This window comes from Haliotis cracherodii, unplaced genomic scaffold (assembly GCF_022045235.1).
Source record: "Haliotis cracherodii isolate W230 unplaced genomic scaffold, xgHalCrac1.p SCAF_6, whole genome shotgun sequence".
NCBI lineage: Eukaryota > Metazoa > Mollusca > Gastropoda > Lepetellida > Haliotidae > Haliotis > Haliotis cracherodii.
Window position 1 is genome coordinate 60792764 of NW_027266319.1, and position 22378 is coordinate 60815141.

A 22378-nucleotide genomic window follows, 5' to 3' on the forward strand; every position below is an offset into this window, starting at 1 on the left:
CGATTATGTTTCTAGGTTTGTCAGCACCATACCCGTGCTCGTGGGTTTCACCGAAGTGGTAAACGTCTGAGACCTGCATCACTTAGGGCTTTCCTCCCACATTAAGCTGACACGCCGCGATATAACTGGAATACTGTTAAAAGCGGCGTTAAACCCAACTCACTCACGTTGAGGTCGCTTTGTGGAACGGACCCCCTTAGATATTGGATAGTAAAAACGGATCCATCCATAGCAACGATTGTGGGGAATCGAACCCGGTCCTTCGGCGTGACGAGCTAACACTTTTACCACTTGTCTAGCCCCAGCATCTGCCTGGTAACTGAAGTAAATAAACTAAGCGGCAAAAGAAAGTATAGGTTGGCAATTTGTAATTTTCCTGAAAATAGCGATAACGAGTGGAAAGTGGGTATTGAGAATATGACGGCCCAGGAACAGCTACCAAAAAACACCTCACCCGAACGCGCCACCTTTAACGGCGCTCGTGCGGTGACCAAAAAATGGTGAAACAGATTTCCTGCCTATGGCATAAACTGCACATGCATGTTAGCTGTATAAATGCGTTCGTCTGCATGGTATAACCACACGGAGAGAGAGAGAGAGAGAGAGAGAGAGAGAGAGAGAGAGAGAGAGAGAGAGAGAGAGAGAGAGAGAGAGAGGTGTGTCATGGTGTGGGGCGGTATTTGTGGAGATCAGAAGACTGATTTGGTGATTATACAGGGAAACCTGAACGCTGTGCAGTACAGAGACCAAGTGTTGCAGCCAGTTGTGCTTCCGTTCTGACATAACCAGCAGCAGGGGACATCGTTTCAACACGACAATGCCAGGCCCCATACTGCAAGACTGACTCGGAACTTTCTAAACCAGCAGAACGTTGACGTTTTGCCCTGGCTTGCCCACTCACCCGATATGAATCCTATTGAACAACTGTGGGACCATCTCGACAGACAGATTAGAGCACGCCGTCAGCCTCCCGTCAACCGACAAAGAATTGCAGCAGGCCCTGAGAGACGAGTAGCAACGGATTCTAGTCCACGTCATCTGAAGACTGACGTCATCAATGAGGCGGCGTATCACAGCATGCACTGAGGCAGCTGGAGGTCATACACGCTATTGATGGCAACTGTGTCGACAATGAACTTGTAGTGTGTCTGACAATTGTTTGGTGACATTTCAGACAACTCTTGAAAATGAAATTTCTTACCCCACCATTGTTTACCTTGAGCTTACATTACCTGTGATTTCACATTTCATTCAAACTAGTACTGTGGTTGATCAATCATTTGTTACCCCTCCCTAGATTATATTATAAACCTCCTTTTTGTTATTTTTTTTATCGATCATTGAACTTGACCTATACTTTCTTTTGCTGCCCAGTGTAGTTGGGTTCTGAAACACAATGAATGGATTAAGATGTCAGCTTACCAAACGTACATGTTTAGACGGGGCGGTTGGGTATTCTAGTGGTTAAAGCGTTCGCTCGTCATGCCGAAGACCCAGGTTCGATTCTCTATATGGTTACAATGTGTGAAGCCCATTTTTGAACGGGATGGACGGGATAAACTTTTGAGCAGACTCAAAGTTCTAGAGACCCCCCCCTCCCCCCCCCCCCCCCCACACACACACACACACACGTCCGAGCCCGTCCATGAAGTTCGTAAAAAGACTGTCAATAGTTGCTACTACGTCCACTACGTTCATACACAGCTGGAGCCCGTTCGACAGCATTTTCACGAACGTATTGAGAACAAGTTTGGGGTGATGGGGGTATAAAGATCTATTCTACACACGATCTCTACGGGTCCACTTCAAAGAAATGCGTGTTGAACAGGGATCTAGGTTATTAGCATGATCTCTTAAAACAATTATGTTGCTGGTAAGCAGATATACAAACTTAACTTGAGACAATTTGTGATGTTTTATATTGATGGGTTGCTGAAGACCTATTCTACCCCGGATCTTCACGGGTCTGCATAAAACAAGTAAAGCTTGTTAATGTAATGTTTTGTAATTAAAAATAGTATTATTTAATATAATATATATTTTAAGATTATAAAAGTTCATAAACAATGTTGGGCCCATATCAACATTCAACAAGCATTGGCACACTATCAGTATGTTTGTTGGGATCTGACACTGACCCGATCATATGAGCATTCATGTTGACCCGTTTAACTGCGTGGGCAGATGTAGGACATGACGATTCTGGACGATTCTGGATCGCGTGTTGCAACACAGTCGAAGGGTAGGGGTTTGTGGGGTATATTGACGGTCAGTTCTTGTATTCGCCATCGACACTTGCAAATTCGCAAGAAAGGATCCATGTTCAAATTGTGACTACTTCTTTCTTCCTGGTACAACACTGGACGTGTAGGTGACCCAACTCGAAGTGGAAAGTATCATGTGTGCATTTCACTGCGATCCATGTGTTCTTATTATTAGAGATGAAACGTAACATGGCTATATGATGCACTTTGTTTCAGGATCAAGTACAGATAAAGAAACGTCTAAACAAGACGATGTTTGAGTGTTTAATGCAGTTATGGGACCGCATCCGTGGTCTAGTGGTAGAGCGTCCGCCCGGAGAGTGGAAGGTCCGGGGTTCGATCCCCGGCCGCGTCATACCAAAAGACGTTAAAAAATGGTACTTGTTGTTACCCTGTCTGGCGCGCGGCATTAAGGGGCTAAAACAAGGATTGCTCGGCTCGGGGTCAGTATACTGTGTCTGGGTGGGGTAATGTTAAACTGCAGCATGGCATCTCAGTGGGCTAGCACTATAAATCGGCATCAGTCCGGACTAGTACAAGCAGCCACACACACACGTACATGCATGTCCCTATATAAGTGCAATAATCTTGGACACGACGTAAACCCCATTTCACCTCACCTCGCCTCACCTAATGCAGTTGTGGCCACAGTCTGTGGTAACCCAGGCTCTTGTTGTTGGGGCTGTGGTTGGTGTGATCGCCTATAACCTCTTCAAGAAACGCTACAACTTGCCACCCGGACCCAAAGGATGGCCATTACAAGGAAACCTTCGAGATGTATTTTGAATTCCGTCTGATTCAGTTTTTTTGGGCTTTACACTCTACTATGGAATTATCTCTGCACTTCATAATTTCCTGTAAGTTTACTGTACGAAAAACATCATTGTATTTCAGTTATATATTTTTTGTACGCTGGATAACAGATGACTACCAATACCTCAGTTATGTCTTGCCTTTTTACGTCATGGGTGTGATCCGTTTTTATCCATTTCTCTGTTTTTCACACTGTATTTTTAAACACAATGAATATCACATTGTCTCAAGAGATACGAGGAGGTCCTCTCTTCCGGCAACTTCGTGCTCTGAGCAAAAAGTAAGAAGATTAAGATCGGTAAGATTCCCTGGTTTGGAATATAGCAGTGGCAGGACCATTTCCTATTATGATGTTGCTGTAATTTTGATGAAAACTGAAAAAAAAGATGTCTTCAGCAACCCATGCTTGCCGTAAAAGGCGACTATGCTTGTCGTAAGAGGCGACTAACGGGATCGGGAGGTCAGGCTCGCTGACTTGAAACATGTTAACGATCCCAATTGCGTGGATCGATGCTCATGATATCAATCACTGGATTGTCTGGTCCAGACTCGATTATTTACAGACCGCCGTCATATAGCTGGAATATTGCTGGAATGCGGCGTAAAACAACCAACCTCATTTTCACTCTATACAATGTGATGTGTTTGATATAACCGAAAATAAGAACAAGGCGAAATCCGTACCTTGCAGCAAATGGTAAACGTCTCTGACATGCAATATTTCAGGCTGTCTACATAATTAAGTTACGCGTGAAGATCCGGGTTCAATTGTCTTCAGCAACCTATGCTTGTCGTAAAATCACTGGATTGTCTGGTCCAGACTCGTTTATTTACAGATAGACGTCATACAGCTGGAATGTTGCTCTGTGCGGCGTAAAACAACAAACAAACAAAGAAACCACTCACCCACTCAAATCAGTTTCTTTTTGTGACATATCAGCGTCAAACCCGACTCACCCACGCCACGCTACTGCTATCAATGGTGTAACCTTGTAGCTGATTCTACGTTGTAAGGGAAAATACCAACCTCGTTGTTCATTAAAACTATTTCGAAAAATAATAATATTTCGAAAATAATCAATGAATACATGCTTCGAGGTCGAACTCCAGTTTAAATGGCGGCGTGTCAGCTTAAAGTGGGAGGAACGAATTGAAAAAAAATACTATATACTTCATTCATACCATTTAAATGTATAGGATAAAAAGTGAGTGAGTTGGGTTTAACAGTATTCCAGTTATATCACGGCGTGTCAGTTTAATGTGGGAGGAAAGCCCGAAGTGATGCAGGTCTCAAACGTTTGCAACTTCTGTGAAACCCACGAGCACGGGTATGGTGCTGACAAACCTAGGAACATAATTGGGGCGAACCGGGATTCGAACCCACAATCATATATACATAGGTGTCTGGGGTGCCCAAGGGACGCAACTCTGCACAGCGAATCGCGGCGCCTTAGACGACTGGGCCACCCGTGCCCCTCCTAGATAAGACGCCACTCGTGGTGATTCACGTGTTGAACTGACCCCGAGCAGCCTATGCTATAGTCTGTCTTACAGACCATGATACAAATATATATCAAATACAGCCCATGCAAGTCTATAATGTTTGGCAAGTCTAGATCACTGCAGTATCTGAAAATGAAGAGAGTCACTGGGCTCCTTTTTATTATATTTTATTAAGATAACTGAACAACGGTTTTTTTTATGTAAGATGTGTTCATTTCAGAGACTAGATGTTAGTCTACCTATGCTAGTTTATGGGTGGGTGGTCAGACTCGGTTACTGGAGTAGATGTTCAGGTCCAGATTTATATACTTGAGGCCGCCGTTATAAATACCGTTATATTGCACCGCTCAAAAACATAGGAATTTACGAATGCGCATACAGTTGGAGTATTGCTGAAATCGACGTAAACAATAAACAACCATGATACGATAGGGCGCTTTATTGAAAATCTTTTAACGGTAAAATAACATCATTAAACGAGAAACTAGGTGCAAAAGCATATTTCAAGTGATAAATCATTTGTTAAAACATTTCTAAATTTCTATGATTCAAACCTATGTAACGAGATCATGTTAGAGATCTGTTAGAAAAGAGTAGTATAGCACAGTTACCTCCCTTGGCAGATGAACTCATCGAAGTTCAGGAAGACGAAGTCATTTCCTGTTTTGTGATCACGCCTTTATTGGGCAAGTGAACTGTGACGAGTCGATGTTCAAAGGTTGTGCAACATGGACAACAAGAAAGTGAATCACTTTCCTATGAACTAATATTTGACATGTAACGGACGTGTAGATCTATAAGGGATACAATGACCGAAATTCGTGTTGTTCTATTTTTAGAATTTCGCTGTCAACAGACGAGCTGTCAAGACTTAGTGTCAAACATTGCGGAACATACGAAGCATTTTGAGTTGTCTTTTTAACAGCCATAAAACTCAAGGACAACTATCAACATGGCTGGGGCGGTGAGTATTCCATGATTTTTTAGTACGCATGTGTACCTAATTATTATAGGGTTCAAACTAGCTTGTAACATTAGACTTACATTCAATTAAGCATTTGTCACAAAATTGATTTGAGTCGGTGAGCGTCTTGTGTGTTTGTTTGTTATTTTAACGGCACACTCAACAATATTCCACTTATATGATGGTGTCTGTATATACCGGAGTCTGGACCAAAGGTTCTGGACAGTGATTGCATCATGAGCATCGATCCACGCAACTGGGATACGATGACGTGCATCAACCAAGTCAGCGAGCCTGACCACCCGATCCTGTAAGTCGCCTCTTACGACAAGCATAGTCGCCTTTTACGGGCTGCTGACGACCTTTTGTAGCCCGGATCTTCACGGATGAGTCAGTGAGTGAGGATATTTAACACCACCCAACCACCATTGCACCCATGTTACGGCGGAGGGACAGATACATGGGCTACCCAAGAAGACCAGACCCTGGCGTGCTCTAACACCCTATGTCCATTTGAATGAATTTGGTATTGATTTTAATTGCATCTTTTCTCATTACTGTTCTGAAACATCTTGCGGTGTAATCGACAGCTTACATGATGTCATCAGAACAGAAGGGGTATATCTATATAGCGAGTATTCAGATATAACTACCCAGATGTAACCCCCGGCAGCCCAAACGATATTTCACCCACCCTTACGTGCATGAATTACATAGAGCCGACCGACCACTGGCAATATTTCGTTTTTACTTTTGGGGCACGGGTGGCCCAGTCGTCTAAGGCGCTGGGTTTTGCTGTGCAGAGTTGCGGCCCTTGGGCATGCCAGAAACCTATGATTGTGGGTTTAAATCCCGGTTTGTCTCGATTATGTTTCTGGGTTTGTCACCACCATACCCGTACCACCATTTCACCGAAGTGGTAAATGTCTGAGACCTGCATCACTTCGGGCTTTCCTCCCACATTAAGCTGACACGCCGTGATCCAACACAGTCTGAGCACCACGGTGACTTCCTTCTAGTGGGCATGGGGACACGGGTGGCCCAGTCGTCTAAGGCGCCGCAATTCGCTGTGCAGAGTTGCGTCCCTTTGGCACGCCAGAAACCTATGATTGTGGGTTCGAATCCCGGTTCGCCCCGATTATGTTTCTAGGTTTGTCAGCACCATACCCTTGCTCATGGGTTTCACCAAAGTGGTAAACGTCTAAGACCTGCATCACTTTGGGCTTTCCTCCCACATTAAGCTGACACGCCGTGGTATAACTGGAATACTGTTTAAAGCAGTGTTAAATCCAACTCACTCACTCACTGACGGCTGTATGCCGGGGCATTTTTTCTGAGTGTCAGATTCCTTTCCTTGTGAATTTTGTTGGTGTTAATACACGAACATTTGATCAGTCCTGCAGTGTTCACCCAGCACGGCGTGGTTGTTAGTACCGCAGATATTTTCACGTTATTATTCTTCAGGATCATACAGATGAATGCAACATTCATGATTTCCTATTGCATTGTGCTTTAATTGTTGTGTTTTTGATAACAGTTTTTCACTATGAAACACCAGACAAAACACATCAATGAAAAGCCAAATTTCAAACTTGTATAGTTTCATTTTTCGTTGAGTATGTTGACATTATTAAATTCCACATGTGAATTAGGTTTTTACGCCGCATTTAGCAATATTCTAGCAATATCAGGGCGGGGCAAATCTGAAATGGGGTTCACATATTGTACCCATGTGGGGAATCGAACAAGACGTTTGGCGACCAGACACTTTGTCCACGAGGCTAACCCACCGCCCGTTTGAAGTATAGTGTGTTTGTAATCAGCTTTTGTATTCCAGCAATATCACCCAAAACATTTCTTTAGACAAGTGAGCATCTGCATAGCTGTGGATGCGGACCCTTACGCCCTGAATCCCGAATACCGTCTAATTGTTAACTCCGAAATAACATGAAGGATCTTTAACGTTCACCAATTTTTTTTGTAAATGTTGAATCTGCGTACCCAATACGTTTGTATTTGCGTCCTGAATACTCTCTAAAAGACCCCACATCCGACGCACCAAAAGGGGGGTTGGCAGCCTCCTAGCTCTCCTTACATCATTAAGTTTGCGATCGATATTCCGAGTACAGCTTCTCGTTCGACATGACGAACGAACGCTTCAACCACAAGGCTAACAACAATCGCCCCCAAGTGGGCTGCATGAGTAGCCTCCCATGTACATAATGCCTAAGATTTCTAGCGGGAATTTTTTATAATCAATACTGTGTTCGGTTAAAGTTTATTTCATTTTCTGTATTTCCGGACTCACCGGTCGTTATTTTTCACAATAAACCGAAAGGTAAAAATAAATCTTAGTGTTTCTAAACTGCGTGATTATACATATCTAACAACAATTTACAGGAACCCATCCCCGAGGCTACAGAAGGCTACCCCCGGGACCAGATCCTGGCGACTCTGTACGGTCAGGCTGTGGGGGATGCTATCGGGCTGTTGACAGAGTTCCTCACAAAGCGAGAGGCAGGGGTGGTGAGTGTCCAGAAATGTCAGCTGCTAACAATACTCAACAAGAGTTGACTATATATCCCCCGCCCCTGTTGCAGAATTGATGACATAATTAAATCTAAACAAACCCGAATCTTTTTTTAGCCGAGGTGGAACTTGTCATGGAAATTGTAAAAAAAAAGAAGAGTTTGAAACCTAAGTCCATCTTGTTGTCATGGAAACGTAAAAAATAAAATTTTCTAAAATCTCTAAATAGCAAAAGGCACCAGTTCAGCATGTACCTGACAGACCTGTAAAGTTTCATGAAAAAAAATTTGAACGGTTTCTGAGTTATGCTCCGGAAACGAAACGTGACGGATGGACGGACAGAGCCCTTTTCTATATCCCCCGCCAACTTTGTTGGGCGGAGGATAATTAGGAGATACACCTACAGCGTAATTAATAGAGAGTTATGCCGTGGAAATTTCAAGTTACAAATGGTCCCCAGTTGCCTATGTTTGTCATCGGAAGCGACCTAATGGAACGTGTCGACAGATTCGGTGACCTTTTGAGTGAGGGTCATCGTGACCCAACTGAGGTGGTCGTTGTTAGTAGTTTAACACCGCACTTATCAATATCTGATTTAAGCATGATACCCCCCCAAGAAACATTATACATGATACAATTAATGCATCAGTGGACGTCAATGTAAACATTGTATTCATGACTCGTTTGTATATATATCAACTTGTTCTCGTCGCTATATGGCTGAAATAATGAAGATGCGATGTTAAATTTTAACTCACTCACTCACTCACTTAATGTAAACACCAATTTTACCATAAATTTGGTTTGATACTTGATTTTGATTGGTCAATCAGAGGTGTAAAATCACTATAACCCCTGTAGGTTTCAAATTCAACAGGTAACCTTGCTTTAAATTGTAAACATAGTAGGTATTTTTCCTAAATATACAAGCCAATCTAGATATGATAAATATACTTGCCCTTTGTAATAATCAATTCATTTACTTAACTGAAAGTCGGCCAGTTTTTAAAATGAAGTTTTAGACAGATATAACATTTGGATTTGATCTGCCTCACTCAAATACAAATTTTGGTATAGCACTGTTCGTAAAGAGTAACCATGTTGATAAAAATACATTTCATTTTGAAGAATGTTGTAACTTGGACGTAATAATAAGCATCTTCGGTATGATATCCCCAGGAACAACTTTTAGTATCCGAAATATATCTATTATGCCGATCTGCCGCAGAGACTTGACATAACCTTCTATCCCAGCATTATCATTTTGTCACTTTTGTGAACAACGTATTCACGTATATCGCTAGCTATTCCGTGAATCGTCCAAAATATCCAACCGTAAACGCATCCAAGCTTGAAAGCTGGCTGCTACCAACGTACCGACCGATACAATTTCAATTACTCGTGGCAGCCCCGAGGTGTTATCATGTGCGGATCTGTTAGTGTATTGGCAGATTCGCAGAGAAAAGTATGGGAATAAATTACAAATACACCACTCCCGAATAAGGAGGAAATAATTGTTTTCTATTTGAATGCAATGTCATGTTAAAGTATCCCGGCTGACAAAAGTGACTGAAACGGACATACAATATTTACATAAACAAACCTTAATACATAAACTATTTCTAATGTGGCCCCCTTGACTGAGAGGTTGTGCAGTGGTTTGACAGTCAACAGGTGCGGAGTTACAAGCCAGGTGTTTAAATTAATATGTTCTTCGATTTTGGTTTAAATTCTGGAAATGTAGGACATCTTTGACGTCAAAATATTACCATTGGGAATGTGTAGGTGCATTGTATTATAACCAGGGTATTTTGGAAAAAGGGTTTTTAGTATTTACTTAAAATGTAGTTTACTAAATTGAGCTTTTGGGTAGAATATGGATGCATATGAGAGAAGTGACCGTACGGGGTGAGGGCATAACCCCCAGGGCATATGATTATTTATTTTGCTTCTCTTGAGTGATAGAGATGGCTTTTCATTAATCTGAGGAAATTGGTAGAATACGGTCTTGTAGTGTAAGGGTCGGAGGATCCGGATGTGATCAAATATTTCTGCAAGCTATTACTGACTTGAATGTCTAAATAACAAGCTTCATTTGAATCACAATCTTTTCGGCGCCTTCCAATCTGGCAGAGTATTGGGTTTACATCTAGGGTTGTTTAGAGTTGAGGGTATATTCGGTTGACCAAGGATTTGACCATTAATTTAGGAAATTAGCTGAAGGTTTGGTTAAGAAGGGCTTGATAGAAAAACTGATTGGAACGGAAATTGGGGTTCATATGGAGGTGAGCGTTAGGACTCGTTTCACATGACGTCAAATACTATTTTGGTGGGAGGAGTTAAAATTATCATCGATAGTATTTTGTTGGTTGTCCGAGAGTGGTGCGGGGAGTCGGGAACATACAGCTGAACAGAACGGTTCACTGTGGTTTGGGGATCCCGAGACAGAAAAGAAGTAGAGTTAACGTTCATCAGAAAAACCATCAGGCTCTTCAACCATCATCTAGGAACGTGTTGTATTTATATCAGGCAACAACAAGAATATATCTGAGGACCATGTGTGTGTATTTATGATTAACTCTATCATAAATAAAAAGGACTGGAGCAAACCATCTGACTTGTGATTTTGAAAGAGAGCTACATCATCCCTAGAACCAAGGAGTAGTTGATAAGTAGAAGTGACCATAGGTAGAAGGGTAAAGTACCCGGAACCTAAGGTTACAGTATACCCAAACTTATGTTTATTTGTTGTTTAACGCCACACACAGCAATATTCCAGCTATATGACGGCGGTCTGTAAATAATTAAATCTGGACCAGACAATATAGTGATTGACATCATGAACATCGATCTATGCACCTGGTATACCATGCCATTCATCAACGAGCCTGACCACCCGATTCCGTTAGTTGCCTCTTATGACAACCTTCTCTTCCAAGTCAAAAGGAAAAGTGTATTGACGAGTACTACGGTTAAAATAAAATAAGCCATGGCAACAAGACCGGGAACTGTGATATGGCATGATGATCCAATATGTGATTTACTTGTGTCGTAATTGTATATAGTTGTTTATTATGTACGTAAAATCAGGAATAGGGATGTTGAGGATTGCTCTGTGTGTGTCAGCTGAAAAACATCCTAAGGTGAAATATTCCTGGAGTAGAATCACGGCATTACAAAGTTTGATGTACATGGCCGGAGGGCTGGGATGAGTCCAAATTTACTACCCGGGTACCCTCCACCCTATTACCCGACCCTACCCGAGTACCCGTTGTAGATATTTAGAGACAGCTACACACTGTCCGATTTGGAAAAGTTTGACTGTAGCCCTGGCAAAATGTATTTAGATACATGTGTAAAATGATCTGGTCATGCATACACTGAAGTTTACTGCATGGAGTTTTATCTTTATTCAAACATATAAAAGTCAGAAGGAATGGGTGCATTGTCAGAAAGAAATTGGAACATTAGTGACTTGTAGTGTAACCATAGAGTTTTCGATAATTTTGTCATGAAACAATATATCAACTCACTAACCTTTGGGTCCGGGTAGTCCTGTGGGTACCCGAGTCCTCTTTAGGACCCACCCGACCCGTGTACCCGAGTTCCCCGTCCCAGCTCTACGCGGCAGAATGTACCGCGATGGCCTGCTGTCCGACACCTTCGTGAAATGTCCTTCCCTTCTTCCAGTATTTCGGTAAGGTGTCAAAACAACTGGAGCTGGAACACAAACAGCTGTGTCCAGACATGCACAGAACACGATGGGAGGAGGGAGACTGGACGGATGACACGGACCAGATGATACTCATTCTACAGTCTCTTATAGATAATGATGGACAGGTGAGATATATCCCTCTTGTAGATAATACTGGACAGGTGAGATACATACTCCCTCAACACTCTGTTATAGATAATGATAGACAGGTGGGACATATCCCTCGTGTACATAATACTGGACAGGTGAGATATATACTCCCTCAACACTCTGTTATGGATAATGTTGGACAGATGAGGTATATTCCCTCTTGTAGATAATAATGGAAAAATGAGATATATACTCCCTCAACACTCTGTTATAGATAATGATGGACAGGTGAGATATATCCCTCTTATAGATAATGGACAGGTGAGATAATCTCCTGCTTATAGATACTGAGGGATAGATGAGATATACCTTTTCTATGTAAATATACGAGTGGGAATTGTCTATCGTACAATAAAACACTGCAGGGAGAATTAATCATGAGTGGCGCAGTCCCGAGTGGTTTATTATCCCTGCAGTTTTTTATTGTAAGATAAACATCGACCACGAGTCGTTTATTTCTTATCTGCTTATATGATATATCAACATTATGAACAGCCTCTTTAAGGATGATGATAAATTGTACAAGCTTTAAAACTAGTTACCCGTATTTAAATAATGATGACTCCCTCAATGGAATCCGACCTTGTCAATGTCGGACAAGTCTGTTTTATTCACTGGTGGGTTTTCACCTCACATTCTCACAATCATCACATCAAGTATCTGTACCTTTTCTCCCAATACTGGGTGCCATATCTCTCCCTTTTTTGGATACAATCATTCGGCCACCGAGGTTATCTGAGTTGTCCAGCTTCATCTATGGCGAGCAACTCATTAGACACTCCCCTCTCAAAAATACCTTCGTCCAATATACGACGTCATCAAATTGCGAGAGCATGTTCGCATCTCCGACTATCTTATACAGCCTTATAGATAATGATAGACAGGTGATATGTTTTACCCCTACAGTATCTTATAGATAATGATAGACAGGAGAGATATTTTCCCTCTACAGTCTCTATTAGATGATGATAGACGAGTGAGCTATGTTCCCTCTACAGTCTCTTATAGATAATGATGGACATGTGAGATATTTTCTCTCTACAGTATTGTATACATGATGATGGACAGGAGAGATATTTTCCCTCTACAGTCTCTATTAGATGATGATAGACGGGTGAGCTATGTTCCCTCTACAGTCTCTTATAGATAATGATGGACATGTGAGATATTTTCTCTCTACAGTATTGTATACATGATGATGGACAGGAGAGATATTTTCCCTCTACAACATCTTATAGATAATGATGGACAGGTGAGATAATTTCCCTCTACAGCATCTTATAGGTAATGATAGACAGGTGAGATATTTTCCCTCTACAGTCTCTTATAGATAATGATAGACAGGTGAGCTATTTTCCCTCTACAGTCTCTTATAGATAATGATAGACAGGAGAGATATTTTCCCTCTACAGTCTCTTATAGATAATGATAGACAGGAGAGATATTTTCCCTCTACAGTCTCTTATAGATAATGATAGACAGGAGAGATATTTTACCTCTACAGTCTCTTATAGATAATGATAGACAGGTGAGCTATTTTCCCTCTACAGTATTGTATAGACAGGAGAGATATTTTCCCTCTACAGTCTCTTATAGATAATGATAGACAGGTGAGCTATTTTCCCTCTACAGTCTCTTATAGATAATGATAGACAGGTGAGATATTTTCCCTCTACAGTCTCTAATACATAATGATAGAAAGGTGAGCTATTTTCACATTACAGTCTCTTATAGATAATGATAGACAGGTGAGCTCTTTTCCCTCTACAGTCTCTTATAGATAATGATAGACAAGTGAGATATTTTCCCTCTACAGTATCGTATAGATAATGATGGACAGGTGAGATATTTTCCCTCTACAGTCTCTTATAGATAATGATAGACAGGTGAGCTATTTTCCCTCTACAGTATCGTGTAGATAATGTTGGACAGGTGAGATATTTTCCTCTCTATGTTATGGATACTGATAAACAGCTAATATCTATGTTACGACCTCCTACCTATACACACAGGTACAGCCAGTTGACTTCGGCGGGAAATTAAAGAAATGGTCCATGTTTGGCTTCCAAGAGCTGTCTGATATTGGCGGCATGGGCATCGGCGCAACCACCTGTGAGGTCATCAACCACTACGACTACCCCAAAGAGGCGCACGCAGTGAGTATAGTATCAAGGATTGATCCCCAATAACAAATGCTCGTGCTTCAAGGTCCCGTGGACAAATGCGCAATTGGTTTGGCAGAGCATCAGCAAACAGCTGATACGAATCCACGATTCGCTCCGAGGACGAACGTTGGCTCGTCAGCACCGGTACCAATATTCATGTGTTTCACCAAAGTGGTAAACTTTGATCTGCGACACTTTGCGACACATGCTGGAACGCCATTCATTCCCTCACATCATATGTTATGATATGGTGACATTTGTTTGTTCGTTGTTTAACGACACACTCAGCAGTATTACAGCTGTATGACGGCGGTCTGGAAATAATCGAGTCTGGACCAGACAATCCAGTGACTGACATCATGCGCATCGATGGGATCGATGACATGCGATCCTGTTAGTCGCCACTTTCGACAAGCATAGTCGCCTTTTATGGCATGCATGGGTTGCTGAAGACCTATTCTACCCCGGATCTTCACGGGTGCCATTCAGTCTTATGTTTCAACAATGTACATAAAAAAATTATAATGAAATGGAAATATTATATGCTTGATAATACATGTGCAGCAGCTCTCTTGATAAGCTTTTGGTAATTTGCGTATTTTACCCAGGTGTTTAATTTTGATTGGGTATCCACACGTTGATGGTATTCAAATTTTTTGATCCACCTGTTTCTTCAATTAGTAAGTGAATTTCACGATCGGCTGATACACAATCATTTTATCTAACAGTTGTGATATGGGCAATCGTTTTATCTGATGGTTGTAATATACGCATTTATAGTATTTTAGTAGCGTATTTGTAGTTTTTGCTGCGTATTTGATACGCTATGATTTGATCTGTCTGCGTGTTTCAGTTTTGTTAATACGTATTTTACGCAGATATCTCGAGCTCTGCTCAGTGTATATTGTTTTCAGCTAATTTGTAACTTACATATTGTTTACTTCATGGATCCCTTGTGACACAATTCTGCATTATCATGATGATAAGTGAGTGATTGAGGTGAGTTTTTCGCCACTTTCAGTATTATTCCAGCAATGGCACAGCGGGGGACAGCAGAAATGGTCTTCACACATTGTACCCAAATGGGGTATGGAACCCAGGCCTTAAGCGAGACGAACGGACGCTTTAACCTCAAGGATCCCCACCCCCCCGATGATGATGATATGGTTTGATAATGTTTTGGGAACATTTTTTAACATGTCAAATTATGTAGTGTTCTTTACTCTCTCTAGGTGGCGCAACGTGTATGGGTGCAACGTGGAAGAGACATTGCCCCTAATGGCGCTGTCATGAGGACGTCAATTCTGGGGATACACCAGTACTGGGACACTGACGCCGTGGCTGATAATGCCATTGCTATATGTAAAACGACCCATTACGATCCAAGGTTAGTTAATGCTTAGATCTGTGCTCCTCCATCACAGTTCTCAATGAGGCTCTCTTCAATACGATTGTTTGTATATTCAAAGTAAGTTTTGAAATCTGTATGGGTCAACTTTTGTTAGTTTCTTGTACGATTGTCGGTCAAATAAAACAGTTAAAATCTTTGGAATAACTATTCATACTCGTATGTCAAATGAAAACCCACAGAAAGAAACCAAACATTCTCATTTGAATAAGATGTTCTACTGAGATACTATGCGTGAAGATCCAACACATCTCCAGGAGGTCGTGTCAAGTGATTTTCTTATAGGCCTGTCAGCGTTCAGGCTTCTAAGTTCTTGGTACGAGTTCACGAAGCATCTTAGAGAAGCATATTGAAACCGGGCTGATACGAATGCGAAGACATGATGCGCGCTATTTCAGTTTTGTGGTTATTTTAGACATCCTGTCGTTTCTGAGCGCCACAACATCTGCACCCGAACTTTTGAGGGTACTATGTTTCCGTTCCGTGGCAGTTTATTTTTGAGTGAAATTTTCGAATCGAGGTGATAATGGAAACAAAGCCAAATCTTTTTAAGAAACCAATGCATTCTTCAGATAGATTTGGCGTCATAGCTGGCTCAGGGTTCACCTGATGCGATCTTCGTGTCGGAATAAAGGATCTTAGTAAAGTGGGATTGTAAACCAATTAGTATGGGAGCAACATATGCATCGATACATGCACTCAAGACTGACGACTTTCATCGAACGACTTCTTAATCTTTGGGTTGAGGTACGTTTAGTGGCCAAAGGTTACACACCTCATTGTCTGGCATTGCTTACCTTTGTAGTGTCAGGATCCGGTGGGAAAGAACGTCTGTCATGATGTAACAGCCAAGTGGCGACAAAGTTAAATTGATTGCTTACTTCCATGTGGTAGGCAGTATGGTCGGCGTCATCACAAACTGAATTTCCGATATCAATGATATTTTCAGTGTTTGACTGACAGTCTGCATTGACATGTTTCTATTTTTGAGAGAGTATATTTATGTCGAATGGCCAACGTTTCAGTTCTGGTTTGGCTTTGTTAGATGCCAGGCGTCAACCGTCGCTGTGTCTGCCGCGATCAGTATGATGCTGAAGAGAGAACCGCAACACATGAAGAAGAACGGCAAATACAAAGTCCAGCAGATCATAGAAGACTGCTTCCAGATTGCGTCCAAATGTTTGGAGACAGATGACCAGGTGAGTGACGCGTCCAGGTCATGCATGAGTGAGTTAAACGCGGCTTTGAACAGTGTTCAGTTAAATCAAGGCGTGTCAGTTTAATATGGGAGGAAATCCTGAAGTGATGTTAGTCGTAAACATTGACCATGTACGTTTTGTTCGTTTGTTTGTTGTTTAACGCCCCACTAAGCAATATTTGAGCTATATGACGTGGTCTGTAAATTGTCGAGTCTGGCCCAGACAATCCAGTGATTGGCATCATGAGCATCGATCTACGCAATTGGGATACGATGACATGCATCAACCAAGTCAGCAAGCCTGACCACCCGATCCCTTTAGTAGCCTTTTACGACAAGCACAGCCGCCTACCATGTACGAGAAACCCACGAGCAGGGTTAAGGTAATGACATTTTACAGACGTGGCTAATCCTGGATTCGAAACCCTCCTCCCCCCATGTCGTGTTAAGGTGTTTTTTTTATAGTAACCCGATTATGACCCCTTGAACTTTGCATAAAGACATCTTCCCGAGTCAAGAGAGTTAACTGACTATTTTCCACCCTTGCCGAACTTGGCTGGTATTATGGAGTTACATTTTGGCTGGATGAGTCTATGCATAGTCCAATAAAAATCGCGCACAAAAAAATCGAAATCCGGTTAGTAAACTGTCACGGAGATTTCGGTCGATTGCATGATTTGCAAAGCACCTGCTTGCCAACTCGTTGTCAACATATATTTTCCGAGTCTTTTCACGTTTAAGACCCGTTTTATCCTAATATAGATCTTGAATATCGATCAGATCGTCTTGACTGTGTCAAATAAATGCAAGTGATACTAGAGAGGCTTATAAGGTACATAACTCGTAATAGCCACTTGTGGCGCTACGATTGAGCCCAGGAATTCCAGCCTAGTTCGGCAAGGGTGGAAACTGAACTTTTAAAGTCAGTTAACTCCCTTGCCTCAGGAAGATGACATAAAAATGACTCATGGGGAATGCTGTATTGAACTAAGACTGACAATAGTATGCAACATATAGTTAAATCAATCTCACTGTGTGCAGTATTTACTTCAGTGTTCACCGCCACCGTTAGAATTTACGTTGTGCTATTGAATAGTGTTTCACTCTATAGAAACAGATGCTGAAGACGTATCTGGAATGTGAGAAGATTAAGAACCTACATCTTGATGAACATCGAAAGATCGGCTACACCTACAAGTGTCTGGGCTGCGGGTTCTGGGCACTGAAACAGAAGGACTTCAGGAATGCACTGCAGACAATTGTTATGGAGGTTGGTATAAGTGGGTATAACAGGCTTTAGTCTTGACCATTACATGTACACTAAATGATAAATAATAAATTTTACCGAGTTTTTGACAACTTTGACTAAGCTGAAAATTGCGGTAAGGCTCGTTCCCGAGCAGATCTTGAAAACTGTACCATATGTTTTCACCAAATACGTCTAGTATTGAAATGGTGCCTTTTGATATTTTGGCATTAAAACAAATATATTTCAAGTTGCCATCACAACAGCTTTGGCTTTTGAATGGCATTAGATCTCGTTTCCTGAGCAGATCTTGAAAACTGTAAATATTTCTTCACCAAATTTAGTACATTAATAGGCCAAGTGGGAAACTGGTGCTTTTTGACAAGTTTGGGATTTTTTAAAAGTATCTAGGCTGTAAATGGTGGTAGTCCTTGTTTCCGGTGCTTACCTTGAAAACGTTACAAAATCGCTTTAAAAAACTTGGCACAGAGACAGGTCTAATTGTGAATTGGTTCCTTTTGATGGTTTGGGATTTTTTAAATGATATTTTCTGTTTTCATGGCAACATGTTTCATATATACACCTCGTCAAAATTTGTTTGATTGTAAACTTGATTTGGTCACAGCTCAGGGGACATTAAATGTTCAAGGGTACCAAGATACCATATTGAACGCTTTTGTTGTGCTTCATTTTGATAACCATGCACTTGCCACACGTCCTATCTTCATGGACGACACTGTCTGAGCACGAGTGAGTATGGTTTTACGCCGCTTTTAGCAATATTCCAGCAATATCACGGCGGGGGACACCAGAAATGGGCTTCACACATTGTACCCATGTCATGAATCGAACGCGGGTCTTCGGCGTGACGAGCAAACGCTTTAACCACCAGGCTACCTGACCGCCCCCTGAGCATGAGCGGGGACTGACCATCTCCAGAACGTCATTCATACCCTGCCTTATCCTTCTCGAAGCCCTGACCTGAATCCAATCGAGCATCTCTGGGATCAGCTGGGATGTATGGTTAGAGCCAGGGACACCCCTAGTACAGAATCCCCCAAGAATTGACCCATGCATTGCATCAGGAATGGCAACGTCTGATTTTCAGCTTGAGGAGACGTCTTGCGGATGTGATCTGTGTATAGGGTGGCTACGCCTATATTGACTTATATTATTTATCATTCAACTGTGACATGGGTACAATGTTACTAACATCTTTTTTAAATCAACTAACACTTTTGGTTGCTTTTGTTTCGCTTTTCTCATTATCAAACATCTTGGTGTTGTGATACGTTGTCGAGGTGTATATTATTCATGATAAGTATTTACCATTGCGGGGGATATTGATGACTTTGTCCTCTTGTTGAAACTCCTCTGAAACTAAAAGGCCAATGGAGCTGGAACTTTGCATGAATGGTCCCAGCTATGCTGTCTCAAAACATTGCTCTCAAAATACTAAGCCATTTTCAAACATGGTCACCTCAATGCCATATTTAGAAACAGTTAATGGCTATCAATCGGCCATCTTTTTTCAAAATGTGTTGCAAGTTAGTATTGGTGTAATTAATAGTGAGGCGTAACTTTTTTTTCAATATTAGTAAATTTTATGAATGTTGCCCTTAAAAATAAAAGTAGGTGTAAAATCAGACACCCACATCTTAGACGCCACCGCAAACTAGCATGCCTCAATGTTTCATGAAATATTCTGCATACATACAGTAGGTTTTGGCATATATTTGCTATGGAAACCGAAAAAAAAGGAAAGGAAATTGTTCGAGCAACATTGGGGGAGGATGGTCCAGAGACCATCCTTCACCTTTGGATATCGAGAAAATAGCAAAACAAGTTCATCAAGGCTCAAACTGTCAATGTGCCGCGTTTTTTTTAAAATGTTTAAATGTGCCAGTTACCCCTTGCCTGATTTTATTTTGAAGTTTCAAATTAAATTTTGCAAACAGATCTTGTTCTTAGGAACCACTCGGTACAGGGCTTAAACTGATGTGTATATAATGACCAAAAGAAGATCCTAGTTCGTTCAAGGCATCAGTATTTGAACCATACATCATTGTCCAGAACGATGTTGCAGAATACTTTATTTTCATTTTCACAGAATCTTTCGCTCCAAATTATTTAAGGGGGGACGGGTGGCCCAGTCGTCTAAGCCGCCGCAATTCGCTTTGCAGAGTTGCGTCCCCTGGGCACGCCAGAAACCTATGATTGTGGGTTCGAATCCCGGTTCGCCCCGATTATGTTTCAAGGTTTGTCAGCACCATACCCATGCTCGTGGGTTTCACCGAAGTGGTAAACGTCTGACACCTGCATCACTTCGGGCTTCCCCTCCCACATTAAGCTGACACGCAGTGATATAACTGGAATACTGTTAAAAGCGGCGTTAAGCCCAACTCACTCACTCACCAAATTATTTTAACGTCAACATAGATGTTTTTGTACCAATGATGGCTGGAGTGTCTACAAGTCAATGGAGATACAGGGCCATTTGGCTCTATTTTTAACTGTCCAATCTGGACATTAGTTGCCCAGAAGTCTAAGGCGCCGAAACTCCGAATACAGATCCGCTTGTCGTAGTTTCTAATTTCCCCGCGATTATCATCCTTAGTCTCTCGGGTTTCCGAAAATGCCCGTTTTTACCTCTACGAGTAGTGTCATTTAGGTTTATCCACTAAAGTACCGTTCTAAACTGCTTTTAACAGTACCCCGATGATGCATCTTTAACTAATCTATAATGCTTCTTATTATTTCATCTCTATAGGGAGGTGATGCTGACACCAATGGCGCTGTAGCCGGAGCTCTCTTGGGCTGTAAGTTGGGAATGTCTGGGCTTCCGGTTTCGTGGGTGTCAAAGCTGAAGCACAAAGCCTGGCTAGATGAGAAAATAGAAAGGTAAATTACATGTTCCAACGAATTAATTAATGAGCGTTTTGGTAAACAGTTTCTATTATCTATCTTTTTGTTGGAAAATATCAACTCCTCTAAACATTGAAAGTGATTACAGCTTAATAAGATGAATTTTTATTGCCTAAAACATAACCGCCGCCATGTATATACTCATTCTCCAATCATTTTGCAGATACCTGAACGTGTTGCAAAATATGAAGGGAAGCACTTCAAATGGAAAGAACATCTCATCACAAATACCATCAATTACAATAACAAGTTGATTTCTGCCTATTTATCCCCTGTACTTATGAGGCTAGTATTCTAAGCACTACTTAGCTTTGTTTATTCAGAAATCTATGACTCATTCCAGTGGTTGGATTCCCTTTGAACTTGATGTGTTTATGTGAGGTGCACATTTTAGGATACCTACTTAACCTCGTATCCTGGTTAGGGGCAGACCATTGGAAATGCCCCACATGCCTCCTGCATTCCAGTTGACAAAATACTTGTTGTCCTTGTACGTTGATGTGGTGTATATGTTACTTAAGTTCGGTTTTTGTTGTTTACATTTTTAGTGGATAATGTATGTATGAAGATGTGTACCTCATTAGATTCTTGTTCAATTAATTACATTTATATTACAATATTTGTTGTTTTCGTTTCATGATTTTATTTTAAAGTTGTCTTTTCAGGGATGTTGGATTAATTCATTTATATTCTTTTGTAACTTTTAAATATTTTTTAAGTTTCTGTGTTATATATAGATAGCATATAAGGTATATGTCATAGATGTGTGTAACTGAAAATGCATAAGGACAGTAAATACAGTGTTATATGTGCCAAAACTGATTGTCAGCTATGCTAAACACTACTTTTGTTTTTTTTCGACCCTTAATTTAAGCTTTTTTCAAAGTTGAATTATGACAGCTTGCAGTTTTGTCTGTGATATATTACTTGGATATTACAATTTACATGCTTTCTTCGAATCCTGTATTTGTTTTTCTTTAATCTGTACAGATGGCTCTGATTTCTCAGAAACAATGGGTTGGGGATTGTCTGCTTAAATGTCCAGAGAAACAGCGGGTTCAGGTTTGTGAGAAGAGTTGGGACTAGAATCATAGTAACGACCGCTCAGGGTTTGTGAGAAAGAGTTGGGGTTAAATGGGGATAAACGACGGATATGGGTTTGTGAGAAATGGATTCTGTTCAGAAAGAAACGACGGGCGATATTGAGAAATGGAATAGCATCAGGTTCGTGCGAAACCGGGCGTGCTGTTAGAACGGAGAAACGGCTGGTCATGGTGAGAGAAAGGACATTCTGTTAGATCAGAGAAACAGCGGGTCATTGTTCGTGAGAAACAGGGCGTTCTGTTAGAAGGAGAAACGACTGGTCATTGTTCGTGAGAAACAGGGCGTTCTGTTAGAATGGAGAAACGGCTGGTCTTTGTATGTGAGAAATAGGGTGTTCTGTTAGAACGGAGTAATTGCTGGTCTTTGTTTGTGAGAAACAGGGTGTTCTGTTAGA

General features: G+C 41.3%; 1 protein-coding gene across 2 annotated transcripts; it reads left to right on the forward strand.

The window, feature by feature from the left end:
* Positions 1-5209: 5209 nt before the first annotated feature.
* Positions 5210-21802, forward strand: LOC139444920 (uncharacterized protein YegU-like). 2 transcript variants are annotated; one of them, XM_071225938.1, is made up of 10 exons: positions 5210-5298; positions 5420-5544; positions 7945-8070; positions 11764-11913; positions 13951-14094; positions 15336-15490; positions 16557-16710; positions 17821-17979; positions 20726-20856; positions 21044-21802. In XM_071225938.1, the coding sequence occupies exons 2-10, from the start codon at positions 5533-5535 to the stop codon at positions 21132-21134; spliced, it is 1122 nt and encodes a 373-aa protein (XP_071082039.1). In that variant the 5' UTR covers positions 5210-5298; positions 5420-5532; the 3' UTR covers positions 21135-21802. The 2 variants fall into 2 exon arrangements, with proteins under 2 accessions (XP_071082039.1, XP_071082038.1); XM_071225937.1 differs by having other exon boundaries at positions 5218-5544.
* The last annotated feature ends 576 nt before the right edge of the window (positions 21803-22378 follow it).